General features: G+C 39.1%; 1 protein-coding gene across 1 annotated transcript in view; it reads right to left on the bottom strand.

Moving 5' to 3' along the window:
- LOC102425104 (serine/threonine-protein kinase TNNI3K) overlaps positions 1-24882 on the bottom strand; it is a 285729-nt gene that overhangs the window by 55894 nt on the left and 204953 nt on the right. The window contains exon 22 of the mRNA XM_023751739.1: positions 20490-20599. Coding sequence (XP_023607507.1) covers positions 20490-20599 — 110 coding nt within the window. The remainder of the gene's footprint in view (positions 1-20489; positions 20600-24882) is intronic.

The raw sequence follows: 24882 nt of genomic DNA, 5'->3' as shown, positions 1-24882 counted from the left end.
GAGGTGAGCTCTCTGAACTTATGGTCAAATGCTTTAATAGTTTGGTTTAAATTCTATACAAATTAGGGATTCTAGCCACTTATTTGGCATCTTGTGAGAACCCAAGATGCTCTTTGAAAGGAAAAAAAATAAAATAGATGCTTCAAAAAATTTAAAAAAAATGCTTCATGAGCTAAATATATTGAAATGCTGGATAATAAATGCCAACATTATGATGTGCATTATTCTTTGCTTTCAGGTGGATGGCTCATACTCTTTGCCATTATGCTGCGGTTGGTGGCGGCTTGCCCTGCATCATGTTCGGTGTGCACCAAAGATGTAACCCTCTGTCACCAGCTAACCTATATAGTAGGTAATAACACCAATGACTACAAAGCAGTGTTCAGTGTACCTGGCAAATTCATTGCCATGCTTTTCAATGTACTAACTGCTTTCTGGGCTCAGCCTAAAGAGGTAAACTTTTAAAGAGAAGCCATTCACAGTGACTAAAGACTGATAACATTATTTTATTTTCCCATTCCCGGTGGTTTCAACCAAACTAAAGGCTTCCAGAGGTAGAGATATTTGGCTATTATAAGAGAATACCACCATTTCATATAGCTACACTTTTCTTTCTAAAAGAAAAAAAAATAGATCACTTTATTTATATTTTTGTCCACACTTTGTACAGATTTGAACTCCACCACTAGCTGGAAGAAATATCAATGAATCAGAAACCTGAAGTGCAATTGTTCAGCATTAGTAAGATTAAGTGATGTACCAGCAAAATAGATTATTATCAAAGTGCATCTAATTTTGAAAGTCTGGTCTTTTTTTATTGGTGGTAAATGAGCTGTAGAAATGCTAACAAGATATGCTGCCTGTATTCATTACATATTGCTTGCTTAAGTCAACAATTTAATAAGACACCTTATTAACAAATTTGAGGAGAATGTGATTTACATCCTGATATCCAAGAAGAGATAAACAAGTTATAAATTCCACCAATGAAAAATTTTCAGGAATAAATCTGAGTTAAGATTGAGTGGAAGAAAATGATTTCTTTCATTTCTAAAATGGGAATTAAGAGGTAGCTGTTATTGCCATTCTTGACAGGAGAGAGAGACAGTTTCTTTTTTTTTTGGTTGGACACTGTTTCCAATCAGCACTGAACACATTTAAACACTAAACTCCCACCCTCGCAATTGGATTTCCTGACTTCACTACATTTGTAATATATATACTATAATATAATACATATATTACCAGAGATAGCTGATGTCTATAAGAAACAAATAGTGCTCATTTACATTGCTGCACCTCTGTATCATCCTTCTCATTTACAGAATGCCAAAACTTTTAAGTTAAATTTCATAAACAGAGAAGTAAATGGATAACTTGTGCATGGAGCATCCAGCTAGTCCTAGATAAGAATTAATTGACAGAAGCAATAGTCTGTTCCCTCAGAGTCCACAGATCCCTAGAGGACTGAGGATCCATAGAAACTAAACTCCTTCAAACCATATCAAAAACAATGATGAAACAAATGCCAAACTGGCCAGAATTAATTAGAATTCAAATAATCAGTAATACATGCTTTAAAAAAACCCATAACTTAAGGTTGTTTCTGCTGCAAAGATGGGAGACATTCTTACAAAGAAGGCACTGTGAAAATCCTTTGTCTTTTACATTTTTTAATCTCTTTGTTTCAGGAACACAGTCTGAGTTTCATCAGGGAATTGTGACTTGCTTCCCTCATGGTTGATTGTTCTAATATCACCTGTAGACCTCCCAGGGACAATGGACCCTTCTATCCTTATGACACTGTCATTTGCAGTCAAAACAATTTTAGCATGATAAAGATGTGTTACAATAACTCCTGATTATAATATATCTTTATTGAGTTAAAACGCTTTGATTTCTAATGACAGAGCAGTGATGGCTCAGAGGTGATTATGGTGAAGGGATTTAACAGTTGGAAGCCCTGAGTACCACCTGTCATCACATGACGGACTTTATTGGAGGGAACAGATATTAGACAGGAGGCCAAGATGGCCCAGACTATAATGAGGACCCCACTGACAGACCCTCGGGTTTGTCTGGAGAGAATATAGATCCTTTACCAAGTTGCCAACGTTTAGCCTGGAGCTAAAAAAGCAGACACCAGGGCTTCTTCTCACTCCCCGCCCCCACCCCCAACGCATACCTTTGTGTTTGAGAGAAAACAGACTGACTTCACAGCATAAATATACATTACCAGGGGAAAACTGGCCAGCAAGCTCAGACATGGCCTCGGCTCTTGGGTGAACCAGTACTGGGCCAGCGGGCTGGAGCAGTGCTCACAGGGAGGAAGCCTGAAAAGCCACCTTCAAAAAACCATCCACGATGATAATCCCAAACAATGAATTCACTTTGACATGTAAAACAACAGATGGGTTTATGCTTCTCAAATAAACATGTCACCGTAACAAAGAACATAAAAATCCATCATTCGGATAAGGAGCCCGGCTTCCCCTTCAACTGAGAAAGCAGAGCACCGTTTCCATGTTGTGTGTTGTGCTGACCCAGGTGATAAGATTGCACACAGGGTGTTGATTCTCCTCGCTCTCCACTGTCCTCCCCGCCCGCTTGGGTGTATCTTGCTTCTCTAGCCTGTGCTTTTCTTCCCCCACAGCAGTCCCTGTGACCACCAGAGTTTTGATCAGCACGGATGGGTCCCTCTCCTCTATAGAGAGCGCCAATCTGTCCCTCTTGTTCAACCTGGCCCTGCTCTCCTTGAGCAGGAACGGCATCCAGGCCGTCCAGGAGGATGCCCTGCAAGGCCTCTCGAAGCTGCGGACGCTGTTGCTGGAGCACAACCAGATATCCAGCGCTTCGCTGCCCGATCACGCCTTCAGCAGGCTCCGCAGCCTGCAGGTGCTGGCGCTGAGCAACAACGCCCTCCGCACCCTGCGAGGGGCCTGGTTCCGAAACACCCGGGACCTGACCCGGCTCCAGCTGGACGGGAATCAGATCACTAATCTGACAGACGGCGCTTTTGGAGGCACAAATCTGCGCAGTCTCAGGCATCTGGATTTATCTAACAATTTCATTTCCTACGTTGGGAGCGATGCCTTCCGGCCCCTGCCCCAGCTGCAGGAAGTGGACCTTTCCCGAAACCGGTTGGCCCAGATGCCGGATGTGTTTACCCCACTGAAGCACTTAATCCTTCTGAGCTTGGATAAGAACCAGTGGAGCTGCACTTGTGATCTCTACCCCCTGGCCCGGTTTTTAAGAAGCTACATGAAGTCTTCTGCTCGCAAGCTCAGGAATGCCAAGGACCTCAGTTGCCAGCCATCTCCCGCAGCTGTGGCCGGTGCAAAGAGCGTGCTGAGGCTGTCCGACACCAACTGTGATGCCAGGGCTTCCAACCTCACTCTGGTTCTAAAGGACAGGAGTCCCCTCCTCCCGGGGCAGGATGTGGCCCTGCTGACTGTCCTTGTCTTTGCAGGTAGGCCAGGAAGAAGTATACCCTGCTCTCCTCCCTCCTCTTGTCCATATTCTTAAGGTACACGAAGTGATACCTCGCGCAGGCAATCAGGAAAAGCAGGGCTTGTGGAAGGGAGAGTGTATCCATAGATGTAGGAGGATGTTAGCTGATCTGGCACAGGTTACAAGAATGTCCTGTTGCAGAAAAGTTGTCTAACATAAAGGAAACAAGCTTGCACCAGAATTCAAGAGCTCCAGTCCCGGTATAACTAGCACTGTGATCCTGAGTAAGTTACCTTGCTATGTAGACGTCAGTATTCTTGTTTGTAATGAGGGAATAGTATCTATAGTTTGTCAATTGTCCATATGCCAAAGCGGACTGGTGTATTCATTAAGATGCTGGGAAAGAGGAATTAATAACATTATGAGACATAGTTTCTTTCTTCAAGGCACTCACATCTGTGTGCCCCTCTGTGTTGTGGTAAGATTCAGTGGGCTTTACCTAGTGCATGAGGAGATGCTATTATGACAGTCATTGCACCCTGCTCTTCAGTGGTCATACAGCACAGTGATGAAGCACATGAGCTCTGCAGTTGGACGGCCCAGGTTTGACTCCTGGCTCTGCTCTTACGTGCTGTGTGGCTTTGGGCAAGTCATTTGACCTCTCGGTACCTTGGATTTCTCCTGTTTGTGGTTTTGAAATACAAGATTTCTGTTTGTCTCTTTCTAAAACTTGGCCCATACCTTCCCAGACTGATGGAGAGGAAAATATTCAACACTTTAAATTTTTATGGTAATTAAAAAAAACTTAAATCATGCATCAGCTGTCATTACATCTCACTGAATGAAGGATATACAGTGATTCTTGGTGTCATTAGCGGAAGACCAAATCTGCGTGAAATTTCTGGAGTTATCTACCTCACTGTGTGTTTTCCCCCTATGCTTGCAGTGCATGGTAAAACCCTCTGCACCTTTGGTAACCATGGTGATGAGACGTGTGTGTGTGTGTGTGTGTGTGTGTGTGTGTGTGTGTGTTGGGAGGAGGGGCAGCGGGATCTGCAAATCTGGAATACCAGGGACCTACATCCAGGACTGGTATGATGTATTTTGAATATGAACTTTAAATAATCATTCCATAGCAGATTTCCAGCAAATTAATTGAACATCAGGTTTTTAACTTCTAAGTTATACTTATAATCAGGAGAGATGGAGACCAGCACCAGGTCTAGAAAAGGAAGTACCACTAGCAGCAATCAAACTCACTCAGAAGTCAATTTAAATCCTCTAAGAAAGATAAATTGTTTTAAAAACTATGCAGTCATGTCAGTAATTACGTGTGCTAAGAAATAATTTACTATAAAAGAGAAACAATAGGGCAGTGGATAGTTTTTCCTTAAATGTGCTTCTTAGAATACTAGTGCTAGAAGATAATTAATAGATATTGCAATAAAAAAACACAGATGCACATATAAGCACATATGTTGTGGGGTTTAAATAAGTTTGGGCAACACTGGATAAAGCAAAGTGCAATGGGCTTCTTTCTGCAGCATTTCTCATGGCCTTTCCTCTGTTAATGAGCATCAGGAATCTAACAGGAAGATATAATGCAGAGCATTGCTCAAACTTATTGACCATAAACCCTTTTTGTCACAGAGTATTTCACTGAATTATGTTTTGTAAGACATCATGTTGGAAATATTATAACAAGGGTAATTTTAAATATCTTTTAAGTATCTATTTTCAGAGAGGATTTTGCTAAAAGTTAACAACTCTGCATTAGTGTAGAGAAAGATACAAATTCTAAGGATTCCAAAGATTTTGTCAAAACGATAGGCAGCTTAAGATGCATGAATAAGTTCGGATAAATTATAAATATAACTACATGCATGTTGTGTTATAGTGTGAATTATAATAATGTAATTTCCATTGAGTAATTGTTAAAGATACTGTATTGAAAAGACACTCTTCTTTTACAAAACTCTGACTTTTGATATCGGTTTATTCCATTAAGATTCTAGTCCTTCTGAAGTAAAAATGTGGTCACTTATCTATACCTCTAGATTGTGGCAAAAAAGACTTAGAACGCTAATTTGGTCTCTGATTCAATTTTCTTCCTCAGTTATAGATAAATCATCATAATTAATAATAATATAAATAATAAGATCAGTTAATTTAAAACCAATAGGTGGTTATTTGGCACCAAACTCTGACATCTGGACTTCTTATCTGTCTCCTAATGGATAAACAGAGAAAGCTTTCATGAAGCTGTAGGGTAGTTTTAATACTTCAGTGAGAACTTATCATTAACTTTGCTTTTTATTTTGTTTCATTTTTCCAACTCAGAAAGATTGTCAGAACACTTTTTAAAAATAGCAACAATGCCCATGGCAATGAAAACTCAACCATCTTCTTAATATCATGTTCAGTCCGCCTGCAAGCTTCATTGGCTGCTCTTGCTCTCTGCACAAACAGAAAATAACCATACCTGTCCAGAGATGCAGCCCTAACATCAACAGTGCTTCCTTTGCCAATCAGACACAATTATAGGGGAAACTTTACCCTATAATCAGATTATGGCTATTCCATTTCAATGTCTGATGTATATATTTAAGACAAGTTAGGTATTTATTTTCTTTTGTTGTTTGGTTTCATACCTGCATCAGTCATATTCTCTTTATGATTTGTTTTTTTGGAATTTTTTTTACCTTACAGCTGACTGTTGTAGGACATATAGGGTAATACAAAACTCAAATAACAACAGCAGCAATCGTAAGCATAAACCACAGAGACTATTCATTGAACTTTATCAAAACACTGGATGAAACATGCCATATATATTATTCATTTAATCTCTGGGTGATATTAATTATCCCCATTTGGCAGAGGAGGAAAATAAGGCTCAGAGAGGTTAGAGAACTTGCCCAAGGAAAGTGTCAGAACAAAGCTTTGAATTCTGAGTTTTCTTACTCCATGTGAGAGAGACAGTGTATCGGAAATTATATTATTTTCATACATTTTTAACATCTGAAAACTGAAGCCCTCCTTTGGAATAAATCAAACTCCAGGAACTGGCAATAAAAATATTCTGATCTAGCCCTAACCGGTTTGGCTCAGTGGATGGAGCGTTGGCCTGCGGACTGAAGGGTCCAAGGTTCGATTCCGGTGAAGGGCATGTACCTTGGTTGTGGGCACATCCCCAGTGGTGGGTGTGCAGGAGGCAGCTGATCAATGTTTCTCTCTCATCGATGTTTCTGGCTCTCTATCTCTCTCCCTTCCTCTCTGTAAAAAATCAATAAAATATATTAAAAAAATATTCTGATCTAACTTTTGCTACTACTTTCCAAAAATGTTGTGTCTTTAATAGAAATTAAATTATTTCAATATGTTATAGCACTCTCTGAGACTGTATTGTCAAATTAAAATGCACTTATAAGACCTCAAGATCTAGTAAACTACACAAAGTTTGGAGGATTTTACCAGAAATTGCCATTCTTTTTGGCTAATCTTTATCTTTAACAGAGAAAAAAGGAAACAACCATGTCTGATACCTTCCTTTTTCTTTCACTTTAAAAAAATATCAACATGTTTCCATTAAAGTTATCTGCCACGGAGAGAACCAGGCATGATGCAATGAGCCTAGAGTGCTATCATCTCATTCACATCTCTATCATCCATTCATCTGGAAATGTCATTTACAGAAAACGGAATCCTCTGGGGAAATTGACTTGCCCAAGGTCACACAGCAAGTTATAGTCAGAGCTAGCTTTAGATATGTTGCTCCTAAATCAATCAATACTGACACCATGTCCTCCTGATCACCATTTTGGGGATTTGTAAGATTAGACCACTCAGCATTTTTCATTATCAGAATTCATAAACAGAATTCCTCTGTTTATTTAAGAATATTCAATAAACATTTCCGGAGTACCTCAACTGTGCCACAGTTATGAATACTGGAGATACAATGTTGAATAAAATAAAATGTTCATTTTCTCATAATGCTTAATTCTATCAGGGAAAGACAGACAGTGAACAGGAAAAAAGTGAGCAGAATAATTTTTACTCTTTTAGATGCTAAGATTAAAGGAAATCACTGTGATATAGAGGGACCTGAGGTATAATTCATAGGCTTTGGTTTGAGCATGTAGGTGGTTGATGATGCCATTTGCTGAGATCGGAAACAGCAAGGGAGAAACAGGTTAGACTCCACACTTGAGTATGAGAAACATCAACTTTAAAATTTTATTCAGAGGAGAAGCTATACCTACATAGTGTTGGGGACCAACCCCAACAGGTCCAGAGGTCCCCAAAGGTGTGGACGGAGTCGGCAAAGAAGGAATGACATGGAGACAGCCTTCAGTTGATCAGCAGCCTAGCCAGGATCTCTAGCCAGGATCTCCAGCCAAGTTCTGGTCAGGATCTCCAGCGAAGTTCTGGTGCCATGTTCTCTCACTAGGTTCTCCATCCAGCTTCTCCAGGTTCTCCTGCCATGTTCTGTCTAGGTTCTCCAGCCAAGTTCTGTAGCCAGGTTCTGTCCAGGATCTTTTGCAATGTTCTCTCACTAGGTTCTGTCTCTAGGTTCTGTCTCTAGGTTCTTTAGCCAGGTCCTGTCTCTAGGTTCTGTGTCTAGGTTCTGTGTAGGTTCTCCAGCCAAGTCCTATCTCTAGGTTCTGTGTAGGATCTCCAGCCAAGTCCTGTCTCTAGGTTCTGTGTCTCCTGTTGTCTTGTTACATCTGTATTTATACCAGTTGATTTTAATCCTGTCAATTTCTATTCCAAAGGTTAGGGCGTTGTTTCTTATCTCCATTCCAGGGAGTAAAGATTATGTAGTTTAAGCGTGATTGTTCTTAGTTAAAGTGATTAACTACCCGCCTGGCACTTAGTTAAGGGGTTTTATTCCGTCCCTAACTTCAGGGAAAAATTCCTACCTGGGGAAACAACCTTTCTCGGAGAGGTGACCTTGGTTAAAACACATAGCGCCAAGAAGGGGAGCAAACATATTAAGAACAGTATGCCATATAAGCCAAGTCCCTTGAAACATATGCTGTGCAGATGTTTCTTCCCTGCAGCGACTGTGTCAAGCAGCAAGGATGGACTGGCTCCCAGCAACATAGGACAAGAAACGACAGTTCCAGGCTTTCTAACTTAGATGTCAATCATTTTGTTGTGGAAGTTCATAGAAGGGAGGGATTTTTGCAAGATTATAAAATAGAAAACATATCAATACATTTGGAGGTATTGATTTAGATTTTAAAGGTTAACTAAAATTCAAATAAACAGAGGTAGGAGAAAGTATCACAAGCATCATCAAGAGCATACACAAAGGCTTAGAAGCACATTTTAAGACTAATAAATTGAAGAGTTTGAGGAATAGTGTTTGAATGTGGAAAATAATGAGACACAAGGCTAGGAAGGGAGGCCATAGCCTGTTGCACCAAGTCTTGAATATCAAGGAGTTTGGCCTTTTGTAGTTGGAAGCCAATGAAGGTATTCTGAGCTAGGGGTGAATCTTTAGGGATGCTCAAAATACAACAATACCATGTAGAATCAAATTTTCTTTTTGAGGAGGAGATTATGGTATATGATCATTTCAGGGTATTTCCTTAATGTGGACTACTTTAGAGATTGGCTATGGGATTGAGAAATAGGAAATTTGGAATTAAACTGGTTTCCACAGGCAGGAAAAGAAGTCTAATGCAGGAATTATTTAAATCAAGTGAATTTTAGTCCATGTAAAAAGCCTTTTTATTTTTTTGCCCAATCGGCATGGCTCAGTGGTTGAATGTCAACCTATGAACCAGGAGGTCAGCCTTCAACCACGGTTCAATTCCCGGTCAGAGCACATGCCTGGGTTGCGGGCTCGATCCCCAGTGTGGGCTGTGCAGGAGGCAGCCAATCAATGATCCTCTCTCATCATTGATGTTTCTATCTCTCTCTCCCTCTCCCTTCCTCTCTGAAATCAATACAAATATATATATTTTAAAAAGTCTTTTTTTTTTCTACCAAAGGCATTCCAGATTTTTGTTGTTGTTGTTGTTGTTTTTTTATCATTTTAAATAGACACAAAGTAAAGATCCAAATGAGGAAACAGAACATATCCATAATATCACCTTTGTCTGAACTGACATTTTTCCACATGGTGATAGATCTCCCATCCACTCAGATGCCCTTTAGGCCATCAACCTTGATATCTGTGGATTTCACATTTGGTGATTTCTATGTTTCTTCCTATGATGTTATCTTTTAATGGTCTCTCTATTTGTCGCAGGGGCTGTTGGTCTCACTTGCCTAGGCTTAGTTGTATTTAACTGGAAACTCCAACAAGGCAGAGCAAATGAACACACATCAGAAAAGCTTTGTTGCAGAACCTTTGGTGAATCCCTGTGTGCTCATGAGGCAAGAAATTACCACGCTAAGGGATACTGTAACTGCCACTTAACTCAGGAAAAGGAGATAAAGGTCATGTCCATTGTGGGGTCCGGAAGGGAAATGCCACCTTTACAGGGAAGCAGCCATCAAGCATCACTGACCTCTGAGTCCACAGCCCTTGATGAACCATTTAGAAACCTGAAAGGGAAGGATCAGGAGGCCGGCAGCACTTCCCTTGGCCTCGGTGGCAGATTGCTGCAGTCAGGATGCTCAGCGCCTCCTGGGAACATGGCAGTTGTTAATGAAGCAGGCTTACTTACAAGACATTGTCCAGAGAGAACTGAAAATCTAAGGGACCCCGAGCCTGGGGAAGTCCAAGCTCAGATGCTCCCACAGCACATAACAAGAACAATAGGTGAGTTGTCTGGTTTGAGAAAATCCCACTCCATTTAAATTCCTCTGAAGCAGTAGCCTCTTTGAATTTCCTCCACAGAATAAAAATCAATGTAGCACAGGTCTATTCCTTTTCTAAAAAACCTGTGTGTCTGTGCATGTGTGCGTGCATGTATGTGTTTGTGCATGTATGCATGTGTGCTTGCATGCATGCGTGCATGTGCATGTGTTTGTGCATGCATGTGTGTGTGCATGTGCGTTTGGGATGAGAAAACTCCCCACCCTCACAGCAGCTGGGAGTACTTCCTGTGCCTGTTGTAAAGAGAACTTTGTGATCCAACACCTAACAATGTTAAAAAAAAAAAAATAAAAGAACCCTTTTAAATAGCAATAGTGCTGTTAAGATTTATGGGAGGCTGAATATTGGCTTCCATTCCAACATCCTTCGAGCTCTAATGCCAATTCTGCAGTAAGCAACCTTCCCAGAGCATGACATGTTAGAAGAATGGGCCTTCTCATGCTAGTGATTCATTTCAGGAATGATGTCAAGACACATACTTTGCTTGCTGAGCTGTCAGTGATGATAACTTCCCGGTCCAGGGAAAGTCAGGACTTAATTCATTGTCCCATGTTGGGAGCCAAGCGAATCTGGCCGTGACATCTCCCCACTGTACATGGGCGATGTCAATATTTAGGTGGAGGCAATGAATTAAATGTCTTCCTTTTTCTTCCTGAATAGTAAGGCGATGCTTTCAGGCTCAGCAGTGAAAACTTTGACAGCTGCTCTGTAAAGAGGCTCCTGTCATTTATCTGAATTGGTTTACAACAAGCAGAGCTTTCTCTCAGAATCTGAATGACAAGGTACTCGGTGCACCAAGAAATTCCTGCCATGGGGACCTGGGCCTAAGGATGGATTTGGGAACAATGTGAAAAGACATAAAACTGGATGTTATTTCACGTGCAGCATAAGGCAGGGTGTGAATTTATTCCATTGCATTCCCAGATTCTAGTTTTTACTAGTTTCTGGGGACCGATGATTTGACTCAAAAGAGGAATGGCTGAGGAAAGAAACATCTGCCATAAAAATCAGATCAGATTGGTTTATTTTATAAAGAAAATAAGCTCTTAGCCTTTTGATAGAATCATACCTTAGCCATATGTTTCATTTTAGCTTTGCCCAAGGCCTTAACTTCTCTGTGGGAAAATCATACCTCAAAGGGAATATGGCCCCTTAATCATTTAACACCCCGTCCCCTGCTTCACACAGAGAACACTGGTTGGCCAGACCAATATGATTACTTTTAAGAAAGATTTGAAATCCTGTTACATGCCAGGCCTTGTACGAAAGCTGCAGAGGACAGGTATGTGAGGAGAAAACAACCAAGGCCATCCCCACCCCAGAGCAGACGTCAGGAAGAGGCAACATCACTCTGATGGTGCCTTCTAGTCTGGAAGCAGAGAATTATAATGTTTCAGGGGGAGAGGAGACTTCAGAGAGGATCTAGTCAGAGTTCTTCATATTTATCTCTTAGTCGTAGAACTCTTGTTAGAATCGGATAAAGCCTCAAACTCTTTCTCTGGAATAATTTTATACCCACGTAAATTTTATGCCGCATAAAGTTATATCCACATAAAGTTCCCATCTAGTCTCATCTTCTGATATCCAGACAGTAAGTGGCTTCTCCAAGGTCACCTGGGAAGCTGAAGGCAGACCTTCAATAATATTAGATGCTAGTCTGAGGCATAGTTCACCTCCCCCTTTCATCAGTGAACAGAAATACTTCTTTCTTCCTCTGTATAAAACCAACAATTTCACAAAATTGAAAAAGTATACTGATAAGATGCAGTTTTAAACTTCATATGCACTATGGTTAAGAGGATAGGGTTTAGTGTCGGACAGACCTGGGTCCAGTGGTGCCCATATCATTAAGTTGACATGTGACTGGCAGAAAACATCCAACCTCTCCAAGCTTTTCTTTTTTCTTCATTTGTAAAAGTGATAGGTTAATAGGATTTGTCCAATGGATTAAGATTCCCTTGATTATTAAATGAGATAATGAATGTCCAATATTTAGCACAGTGCCTGACTCTTAGTAATGTTTTTGTCATTAATATTATTTAACATGTGTCATTAACCTGCACCATGTAAAAGTCCCAGACAGAGATTTTTTTTAACACAGATCAGGCCATATTCTAACATTATTATTCACGTAACAAATATTTAGTGAATACTGCATTAAGTGTTGGGATATTAAGCAGTTTTTGATTGATCCAAGAGCATCACAAGTATTTTTCTTTTGTTGTTGAAACTTAAAACTTCAACATTACTCAATATTGTATTACATTCTTTCTAACATTTTGTTCCAACTGAAAAATGAATGCAGAAAAAAATTACTACAGCTATTTGAAAAGGATTTAAGATTTAACTATTTTCATATTTAAAAGTAACTTAACAACTAATTAAAAGATGTACAAGTCTGAACATTTTTATTTCTAATTCCACAGCTTTTAAGTCAGCATCCCAACTGATTAAAATGTGACCATAGAGAATGCCATTGCAAACACACCAAATTGCCATATGTCCTTTGTGGGTTTGGTTAAAATTAGAACATATTCAAGAATTGCCATAATCAGAGGAATAATTTTTACACCTTAGATAAGGTTTCTAAGCATCTGTTTGGTTGGGTCATAAAACTCTGCTCAGTGTTAAATTCCTGCATTTATTGTTCCGCAGATATCAGCAGTGACATATTTAGTAGAAGATATGCAACATCCGCTTCAGCCTTGGCAAGAGAAAGTCTTGAAAAGCATTTAACAAATGAGTCATGGCAGCCTCCAATAGAAAAAGGAAACAATGGCTTAAAACCTCACAGGCAGCGACATTTTATTACAAGCTCATCATCCAAGCCTTGTGAGCCTGAGGGACACTATGTACAAAAGATCTTACACAAACATAGGTCAAAATACGACGATCCTTGTGAACTGTTAAAACGGAGCAGGCCTAAGTATTTTCAGCCAAACAATTCTCTTATTTGTAAATATGTGCCCTATGACCAATTTAATGATTATGCAAAAGAAAGGAAGCCAAATCATCGAGAACATTCAAAGTCTGAGAGAGAGCAAATCCAAATTTATAGAGCCATAGAAAAATTCCTCATGAGTGAAGATAACATGGAATTAACAGGGTTATCGACAAACATCAAGAAAACATATTCCCCTAAGCATGTTAGCTCCCATGATCCTGGTTTAGTTGAAAAAAATAGGTTGGTGACATCAACCGAAGCATCAACCCATTCGAAACAGCAGAAAATTCAAAGTAACCACCTGGCCAACTTGAATCTCAAAAAATCTAGCAGTCCCCGAGAGAGAACGGAAGGAGGAAGATGGTTTACTGATGGACAGATTCCGAAAAAAAAGAGACGCGATCCATCTGACCCCAGAGGGAAAATTAAAAAGCAAAACTTAAGGATCAAATTAAATTTACACCCTTTTAGAAAAGTCAGAGTCCATCCAGAAAAGTCCTTGTGGGAACTCCCAAGGAAATGTAAACAAGTACTGCTACCTGCTAATAAACTATCCAAAGCTTCTGAGAAAGGAGCCAAAATAAACCTCCTGTCCTCTGCAGATTCCCCCCACCAGCCAGAGAGTAACGATTATGTTGCAGTCACTTCGAAGAGGCTGCCTCTCCAACAGGCCCCGAATCAGACCCCCTGTTACAATAAACACACCAAAGAGGCTCCTCTTCTCAATGCTAACAGCTCATCTGTGGTCCCCCAGAGCTCCATGGAAGGCCACTGTCAGCCTCCTGGTCTCATTCCTGATGGAAGCCCTGTAACAGGGCCTGGGCTCACACGCCAGGCAGCTGACCATAGGCACGCACACTCTCCATTCTCAACTGAGCAAGTGGAGGGTGCCACTCACCTCACACTGGTAGCTTCTAGTTATTTACCAGCTTCTCCGGAAAATACAGGAAGTGATCTTTCAGCATCTGGCCATCCCAGGAGGGCCGCCGAGCAAGGGGCAGCAGAGCCCACAGAGCACACAGAGCAGGACACATCTATGACCAGGGAGCTAAACCAGGTTTCTCTGTCCTCAGAGCATCAAACACAACTTGTCGGTGACACCTACACAGAACATACTGTCCATCAAAATCAAATGTTACAACATGCGGTGCAACACTCAAGTAATGAACAACTTGGAAACGAAGAAAAAACGTTACTGACAAAACCTCAAATATCACATCAGATGATGGAGAGTTGTGTTATGGATGAGGGAACTGATATAGAAAAAATACTGCCTAAAACAGAAACGTATGATTCTGCTCTCATTCCCCAAACACAATCCAAGGACAACCTAACATTTATGAAGACAAATTCAGTTTGGTACCAAAATAGACTAGAACTTCCCAAAGATGTTGGCACATCTCTTAGAACTCAAGGCATTTGGCATCTACCCAATAGTAGCAAAAAAGACACTGACCACACACATACATTGCCCAGAGATGATGGAACCGAAGCACCAGAGATAAAAATAGTAGGGAAAGAGGAGGGGAAAATGCATGATAAAAGCAAGTCAAATTCTAGTTTGTTAATTCAGACCAGACAGAATACCTTAAAAAGCACCACAAAAGAAAAGTAGCAAATTTGGGAAAATGGAAAAAGTCAAACTCTTGTATTACATGGTTCAAGTTCTGTTGAGACGACAATTACAGCTGAGGATTTGAGTATCATGAGTTCCCATGAAACCAAAAATAGACTACCTCCTAGTGAAATAGATCTTCAAATAAATAGTAACATGCACGGTTTGAGAAAGGCTCAGAAAATTCACCCAGATAAAGATAAAAGTGCACTGAGAGAAGGCGCGGTGACAGTGGAGATACATGAAGCACGTCCCCTCTTACCACAGTTAAAAGAGATTTAGAGGCAGAAAATGAGGTGCCTCTAATTCCTAGAAGAATAAATGAAGCTGAAAACTCTGCTCTAAAACATACCCTGATCCACCATCTGCAGAATATGCCCATACATCACCTTTAGAGGCAGAACAAAGTGAACAAAATAACTCAAATAATAATCATGTTCTACCTTAGCTTTCTTCAAAAGGACACACAAACATCCCCAGCCTTTGCATGCATTTCAAATGCATTATTTTGGAGGGGGAAAAAATCCTCAGCAACTCTGTTATCAGTGAAATAACAGTACATGGTTGAATAGAATGCAAAAATCAAAGATGGAGCCACAGGATGTGTTTGACACAATTAATTGAGTTTTCTCCTCTAAGGAATGGGAAAATGGGAAGGAAAAGTATAGCCTAGTCCTGGAAAAGAAAGAGAATTAAAAAAAAAAAGCTTTAAGCAAATGAAAGATTAAAGATGAAAAAAAGTACTTGAGCAGATTTACACTTGATGTTTATTTTATGGAAATTACTATACACATCTCAATTAGTGGTATTACAATATTGCTTTCTACAGAGATGATTATATATTCATATTTGCGCCTGATCTGCTTTCCTAATTGTGGTATGAAAATAAAAACTGAGCTTTGCTTGTTAACTGTAGTCTAGCTGATATGCATATTGGTGTATTTCAGCTATTGGTGACTGCTCTGTTGACAATTATGGTAGTTCTTAAGTAGAAGTCTTTAAAACCTGTTAATTCTCTAAGAGAAAAAACAAACCACACACACACTTAAGGATTTCTGTAAAATCCTTTAAATCCACTAGGTGGAGATCTTGGCTTCAATCATTTTAGAAGAACAAATGGAGCTTCAAGATCAACACAATGGGTCCTGAACAAAAGGAATTTTAAGGGGCTTTATTGCCAATTGCTGTTAACTTAAGATTTTGAAAATAAATAACCCATTAACATATAAGTTTCAAGGTTTGATTTCTTTAATTTAGCATGCCACTATTGTTTGGTGTGAGTACTCCTTCTTATGCACAGAAATTAAATGTGCTTATAAATATTAGATTTAAAAGTAATGGCAGAATAAGCATCTCTCATTCGATGCTGCATTTATTTAAAAGCTAGAGGGGTACTCAAATATCCCAGTAAAATGTTGAAAGCATATCGCCAAGGCATAGACTATTTTACACTTCATATTGGGGGGAAAAGAAGGTTGCAAAGGCAACTAACTTCCTTTTCACCTCTTTATCTGTCTAGGTCTCTATGTCTAACAGTTGGAAATATTATAAAGCTTAAAAGATGATTAGAACCATGTAAGTAATGCTTACATGCTCCATCTACCTTCTGTTTTCTTTCCTATTCAAAACTGCCAGCAAATGACAATTTTCTTATTTTGAAAGTCCCTAACCTTATGATCTCTCTTCTTTCTCTTTTCTCCCAGGATCCAAAATTTTCTTGGTTATAACTTCCAACTCCTCTCCCCTCTATTTTTGTTCCGACTCTCTGCTTGAGCTTCCATCCTGGGCCATCTGTCTGCCTCCCCTGTTCCCACTTCATTTTGTTAAGCACCTTTAAGGTGAGAGGAGCGTCTCTGCTGACTTCTTGCCCAATAACTTTATTCTAATTGACAGCTCCCTCCGTTGTGTAGAACAGGTTATTTTTTTCCTTCTTAGCTATCTTTTCTTTTTCCTTTGCTTATATTTTTAAGCACCTTCACCTTCATGCAGAGCCCTGGGTTTTGTTCTCCTCTCGCTGCCAACAATATCCCTGATATCTATGGGCCTAATGAGTGCTCTGGTCCCTGGCAGCGTCTCAGAAGTCCGGGATGACAGTGCTTGGACTCTTTTCTCTCTTCCATTTCCTAAGTCCAGTCTTTCACCTCGTTATGATGTTCCGTCTCCTTTGAAGTAGTTCTCAGGTTTCCCCCTGCTTCTGAATCCCCATGGTAACCATTGTAGTCTTTGTGTTGTAATCAACTGGATTACTGCACTAGCAGCCTCGCTGGGTGCTCTGACTTCAGTGTCTTTTGCTTCCGTTCAGCCCACTCGTTCTTTGTCTTTATGGAGCACAAATTACCTGGGGTGCTTGTTAAAATGTGAGTTGCCATTCCATGGCAGAGATTTGATTCAGTAGATTTAGAATAGGGCCCCAGAATCTTCGTTTTAACAAACATTCCAGGGTACTCTGGAGCATGTAATATGCAGCCCACACATGAAGAAACAATGCTTAGCTCTTTGAAAGCACCCTAGCAGGTAATGCAGTGCCTGCCTCACTATGGAGCTACATATACTTCTTCAAATGAATAAATCTCTCATACCAAACTGAGATGAATTTAAAAAATGACCTTTTAATCATGTTTCTTTCACTGCTTTCGAGACAAAAATATACTTGCCGATAATTTCAGGTCCAGATTTCCTATTCTGGTTTCCAAGGCTTTCTAAAATCTGATCACATTTTACTATGAGGACTTTCTCCCACCTCTCACTGTTTTTCAATAAGCATTCCCATCTCCAATAGGCTGGCATTCTCATTTTCTTTTATCTTTATGGATCTTGATTATGGTTTATCTTTATGGGTCTTCACTAAGAAGACACACATGCAAAGCAATAAGGTGCCTTGAATTCAAGAATTGAGGCAAAAATAGACATAAGAGAAAAAATGAGTAGTGAAGTTGATGATCTAAAAAATAATGACCAGGACAGCATGATGTTACTGTCTTATATCTAAAGATGAATTGTTTCATATGGTGCCTGGTATAAGACTTAACCCCTCAGTGGCTACCATGTTTCAATAACTGAGTCTCTCCCCTGTGTATTCTCACAACAAATCTGCACATGTTCTCTTTTTTGGGGACTGTTTTTTTGTTTGTTTGTTTGTTTTTGTTTTTATCTCTCACCAACCACCTTCACTGAGCAAACTCCTGTTTATGTTTATGATCTCAGTTCAAATGTGGTTTCTTCCAAGGAGCCTTATCTGACCTGCACTAGCTCTGTGTTCCCCACTTGCTAGTATTCTTTAGTGTGTATTCTCATCTAATCTTTTTTCCTCTATCTTAGCTTGTACTTTAAAAAATGTTCATATGCTTATCTGGTTAATCTTCATTTGACCGCTAGGCCTTAAACTCCATTGAACGCATATCTCCATGGAACCCCAGCACCTATTCCTGGGGCTGCATACAGTAGAGACTCAATAAATAATTGTTGGAGGAAAGAACAAAAACTAGCCCATTGTTCCCTTTTTCTTCACTATCAGCCTACTGACATGGTGAAGACTGTACTGGGCCATGTAATGACGACTCAGGCATGTCACATACAGAAGAAGATCAATTTCATAATGCTGAAGAGGATACCATAACCAACCCAGAGTCCACCCGAGTGACAAGCACAGATGTTGCCAATCGGTGACTTTGATTTCCTACTCTGCTTTCTCCCTATTCTCTTCCCTGAACCTCATCTCCAGAGCCCAGACCTATGTTTGAAAGTCTTCACTGCTGAGCAATAAAACATTTCCACTAAGTACTTGATTTTTGGCCTCTTAGTGTATATGTGTGTGTTAGTGCGTATAATATATTCCCTCTTTTGGCCCTATTCTGGTTCTCTTTATCATTTCCCAATCTGTTACTTAGGCATCCATTCTACCCCCAAAATACTTTTAGAAGCTTCCAATGACTAGCTTTTATCCCCAAATTAAAACTTCCATATGTCCCTTACCTATAATCATGAAAAGTCAGTTCATAAAACAAAAGGGATTCCCTGGACTGTTATTTTGTGTTACACCTTGGAAGAGCTCATATCCCACATACAGAAGGAAATTCTGGAGTAGGTATCTGGCATATTTATTTCTAGAAAATATATCTAAATTTCATATGGAGAGACAAGGAAAGCTTATCCCAAACTATCTTAAGTCATGTAATTTTTAAGACATGTTTTTCTGGACATCAAAGTCCAGATGAGATGATTGGAGGCACTGATAAGCAATAGTGATATTCATTCATTTACTCAACAAATGTTTTTGAGCATCTACTATGTATGGTTCTGGGTGCTGAGATTATAACAGCAAACAAAACAAAAGTAACACACAAAAACAAGTCCCTGATTTTATGAAGCTAACATTCTGGTAGTGAGAAAAGATTCTACACAAATAAATATGTAATCTGTCAGATTAAGTGGTCAGGAGTAGAAGTTATTTCTTCTGAGATACTCAATTCATGTCCCACAATAGTCTTCATTTTTCTTCATAAGAGTTCTCTGTGCACTTGTGGGATTGAGTATAGACTTGGTCTGGGTTTTGCCTTTTGAAAATGAATAGGAAAGTTGCCTTCTCCTTCCTAACGTCTGGACTGGGGCTTCTTCTATTTCTCCTGTGGTGAGATGCTTCCTGGGATAACAATAGCCTCCCTCCCTTTTTCTGCTCCTTTCTTTGTCAAAGAGAGATAAAGTGCCTGGGAAGGATCAGAAACAAAGACCTATAAGAAAAAGACAGCAATAACTAGGGTGGCTGGAGCTGGATGAATAAGGGCTGTTAGGCCTTTCTGTATAAGGAGCTCCAGTGTGAAGAATGTGAACTAATTCTCTCCACTCAGAAGAATCAATGTGGACTGACGTCTAGACACAAGGAATTCAATCGACAACAAAACCGACTGTCAGAGGGACTCTTAGACACTGTACTAAACTGTGCTCTCAGGAGAGAAGTTACGGAATCTCCTCCTTTGTCAGTCTCTGAGGACAAAGTAGACATCAGTCTGCCTGGTACAAAGAAGAATCCTTTCCTGCAGACAGATGGTCTGCAATTTCATTCTGGGATTATGTGACTATTTCCTTCTACTCTCTTAGATCAATGATCATATTTTAAAATGGTTACATATCGTATTTTACTTATTCCTTCCATAATATCAATCCCTTCATTTGAACTCTAAATCTATGCTCTTAACCACTTTATCACAGCCACTCAGAGGACTAGGGCCAGTCTGCTGCCTCCTTCTGGACCCAGTGCTGTAGGGCCCTCTTGTCCCCAGGCCTCTGCCCCAAGGTCTGCGTCTCGGGCTAAACTTGTGTGTGTGTTTTTTCAGAAAATGACTAAATGTGGCTGAAGCATAGTTAATAAAATTGCAGCTAAGATGAGAGTGTGAATCATCTGTCATCCCCTGGTTTTTCTTTTACTAATCAACTGTGAGAAACATTTCAAAATCAGAGAGCAGCAGCAAAGAAATATGAGCTACTCAGACTTCTTGAGGCAATTAGTGATGAAAGAGCAGAAGGCAGATCAGTCTTCCTGCCTCGACAGCCTTAAAATACACCCTGAAAGAAGACTTTGGTGTTACACTATTTGTGACAGATTTTGACCATAACACATTTTCTAGGAGGAAATAGAAATGACTCACTTCAGGACATGCATTCCACCCTCGCATCAGCAGAGATGAGATGGGCTTGGGAATCGAATAGCCAATGGGAGGTCTGATGTGGTGGTAAGCCATGTCTGCCGCTGCTGCCGCTGCAAACCAAAGCATCACGTCAGTTTTGAAGCTCACATGTTCATTTCAAGAAACATATGAACAGGCAACAATAATCAGGGATCAATCTGTACATCGTCAGGAGAGAATCAAAAAGAATTCTATGATTATTTTTAAAGGGTAACAAAACATGGGATGATTTGATACTGAAAGTGTATCTTTATAAATTCATTCATTTGGTTGTTCAATCAACAAATAGTGAGCAGAAGGAATATGAGCATACAAAGGAACATGCAGATAGCAAGTGATTGAGTGTGTGTGTCTGAAGGATAGGGCAATGTACACGGTATCATAGGAAATAACGACTGGAAGGCAGATTGGACCAGACTGTTCAAAGCCATAAATCTCAGGCTAATGAGCTTACTCTGTACATAGCAAGACATGGGGGCCACTGAACTTTGCACTTTGAATAACTTGGGCAATATAGGTTATTTTTTAAGCTCAAATCCCTGGTTACAAGAATGTTAGGATTTTAATTTTTAACATTTACAAATATTAAAAATATCAGAGACTTCAGATTCATCTTTTTAGCTAAGACCACTCATTGATTGAACTCCCTGGTGCTGCCTGCCTGTTTGGATTTCTGAATATTGCTCATCACGAACTCCCCATTACTGTGTTATGATTCTTGGGACTTTGCTGCCGATTACTGATTGCTGATTATTTTTTTGTTCTGCAACCAGTGATTTCTCTACTCCCTTGGAAACCAAGCTGATAGCTACTTTTATTAAATACATTTTGTATCAGGCATCATGGTATTTACAGACATAAGATCTTCCAATCCCTCTAAAAACTGCGCAAGGTATGGTGTGTGTTACTGTTATGTGTGGGGTGTGTGTATATAACAAGTTTTCAATTTAGAAAAAAATTAAATATCACTAGTAGTTGCTGCAGCCCATAGTTCTAGATTCCATGCTCTCTTCAGCCACTTCACATTGAAAATACTTTGTGAACAACACATGAAGCTCTTTTTATTCCCTAGAAAGACTGCTCTGAGCCAGTGGGAGGCTAAAGATCCAGGGCATTGCTGCTTCCTGTCTTCTAGATTGTGATGTCATAAGCATCTGTCTATATCTTAGTGCCTTGAGGTCTGACCTCACCCACTACTTCTCCATCTCAGTTTTCTCCAATTAAATTCTGTTTATAGATCTGATCTAGTGAAATTATATGCAGTGTAACTTAGTATTTATGGGTCAGTCAGAATTAGTATCTAATTTTGCCAAATGTAAAGTTTATACTTATTCTTTGTAGAATTTTAGAAAATTAAGAGAATTATAAAGGATAAAATTTTATTCAGAGGAAACAAGTGCTAAAATATTTTGAATACTTCTTATATAATATTTATATAATTGAGCTTATGTCTAATATACAATTATGTAATACTTTCCCCCTTAAATTAAATATAAGCATTTACAATGTTATTAAAATTCCATGTTAACATATTTTTAATGACTCTACATTTAGTGTGATTTGCTTAATCATTCCTCAATTTTAAGTTGCTTAAATTTGGCTGCAAACACTTCAAAGAATGTCTTTTCAATATGACTTTCTTGATTTCACAGATTACTTATGATATTTTGAGAGGTGAAATTAATATATCTAAGAGGATAATTAAAGATGTTTAATACATCCTGTTCAACTGTTTTCCTGAATAATTGTGCTATATTATAAGTTTAATACCAAGTGTGTAAGAAGGTTTTTATTATACCTGCACCAGAATTAGGTTTTCTCACTTTATGATAGACTCTGCTAATATGAGAGGTAAATATATCAGCTCATTTGCAGTTGTTTAAATTTTGTTCTTTGATAAATATAAGGCTTAATATTTTTCCAAACATTTATTATTTGTCTTTAAAGTCTCAGTTCATGCCCTTTACCTGCCTACCATTTTAATATTTCATTTCAACAGCTGTTCTAATCATACAATGGTTTCAGATAGAGGGCAGTCAAAAATTTCATTTCCTCTTTTCTCTCCAATTCCTTTGTAGAATAGTAGCACTGTCACATTTGCCCACGATTTCTAGCACTATCAGATAGAGTTATGGCTGCTAACACTGAGGGGGGAAAAAGGCCAATCAGATCATATGCAGCAAACTTAACATGACATAAAATGTGTCTTTTGTGTTACAAAAAAACTAGGCATGTTAGGCTCCTTCCATCAGACACTCTTGACTATTTTTCATTATTTTTAGAATGTGGTAAATAAATAAGCAAACAAACTGATGACCATTTGGATATTGTTGAGCTGGAGCAGCTATAAGCACATAAACCAGTGTTGTGCACATATTTAAACTAATTATACACATCCTAATGGGTGGGGAGGGACTATTCATAAAGTGTGTTAAACTCAGATGCAGGTGCCAAACGTCTCCTCTGAAACTCTTTTAGACTCTGATATCAAGCATATAAAGTTACTTGTTTGCTTCTTGGCACTGCGTCTGGAAAATCAGTTTAAGATGAATGATATTTAATTCTTCATTATTCAAAGTAGATTCTGCAAGGCCTTGGCATCTCCTTCTCCCTTTTGCTTTATGCACTCTTGGCAGTGGTGCTACTCATTAGCCCCTCCGCCATAAAGCGGGCAATGCTACATGAGGGGTCATGGGATTGAAATTTGTCACCTTTGAGATTGCTCTGTCAATCTTGCCTAAGTAGCCATGCTACACTAACAGCTGGGAAATTTTCTGGTATTCCAGATTCAGAAAAGTTACTGTAAGCCCATTAATCATATTTTACCTTGATTGCTACATGAAATATGTTAAATGATTTATGTAAATCTTGGTTTCTACTTTCACAAAGAAAACTTTGCTATTAAAAGGGAATAAGGCTACATTAAAAATATCAATAACTTTGTATTGAGCACCTATTCTTTCATCAGTACTACCCTGAAATAATTATCAATAGTTTAGTAAAGCTTACAATCTAGTTACTAGAGTAGGGCTGTTGAATAGAACGTTTTGCAATGATGAAAATGTTACTCTGCGCCATTCACAATAGCATGTGGCTATTAGGCACATAAAAATATGGCTAGTGTAACTGAGAAGCTGACATTTTAATTTAATTTAATTTTGATTAATATAAATTGAAATAGCCATGTGTGTCTGATGACGTCCATATCAGACAACACAATTCTAGCGCATCATTGTCTCTCACTCCCATTATCCCCAAAGAGGTTGAATTAAACACAATGTTGTGAGTCAGCCTCAAGGGTTTACACAGCACTGCTGTCGATCTGTGGATTCCAGTGCTTCATTTTTTTTAAATCAAAACATTATCAAGAAAAGCAAAGCTATGAATGGAGATTGCCAGTGTTGTCTCTCAAAAGAGGCCAGTGAAGAAGAGACCAGGCATTAAGCACAACATGTGATAACCTTCATTCATTTATTCATGTGACAAAATGTATTGAACATTCTATGTGAATGATAGTAGGCTAAGAAAAAAATAAAGTGTTACACTTTTCAATAAAATATGGTAAATAGATGCTTAATTAATGAAGAAATGAGTTACTGGATTTTTCTTCTGTTTTTCATAGTTTCCTTGTGAAATGTGATTTCTTTTTCCTGGAGTCCTCTTCCCTTCCCTCTTTCCTTGCATTACATCTACTGTCACTTAGGTCATAGTTTAGATGACCTCTAAACTATGGGTATCCTTCCTGTGCCCTGCCACAGCACCCGGTACTGCAATGGCACATAATGCTTTACACTGCATTACCTCTTCACTTGTTTGCCTCTGCAAATACATCACAAGTTTCTTGAGGTCAGTGACTGTGTGTTTTCACCATGGTATCTCCTGTGCTCAGCACAGTGACAGGCAATTACAAGGCATTCAATAGATATGCACTGAATGAATCAATAAATGCGATAGTTCAAAATAAGGGTTCACTGAAAATAACATAAATCATGGTAAATAGAAGTCAGGAAACAGTATTTGTACAAACAAGTGAAGATGAAAGATTAATGCCAATTAATATCTTGCTCATTATTATGTTTTTAGGACCGAGAATAATTTCTATTCACCAAGAAACATTGCAGAATGAATATAATGTTTAGTTTAATATCAACTTACAATATAATTAGGTCAGTTGTTGGGATCTGGCAGCGTATTTAGTACATAATACTATCTTTTGTGCAAAGCCTTTGGGGAGGAGGGGCTTCCACAAACTGAAGCAGTATGACTGTTAAGAAATGCCCTTAACAAGAAAATGTGGAGGCTTAATTTCCAGTCTGGCTTTACTTTGAACTCTCTGGAAGATCCTTATTAAGCT

The sequence above is a fragment of the Myotis lucifugus genome, unplaced genomic scaffold, assembly GCF_000147115.1.
Source record: "Myotis lucifugus unplaced genomic scaffold, Myoluc2.0 scaffold_25, whole genome shotgun sequence".
NCBI lineage: Eukaryota > Metazoa > Chordata > Mammalia > Chiroptera > Vespertilionidae > Myotis > Myotis lucifugus.
This window is presented reverse-complemented; position numbering and strand designations above follow the sequence as displayed.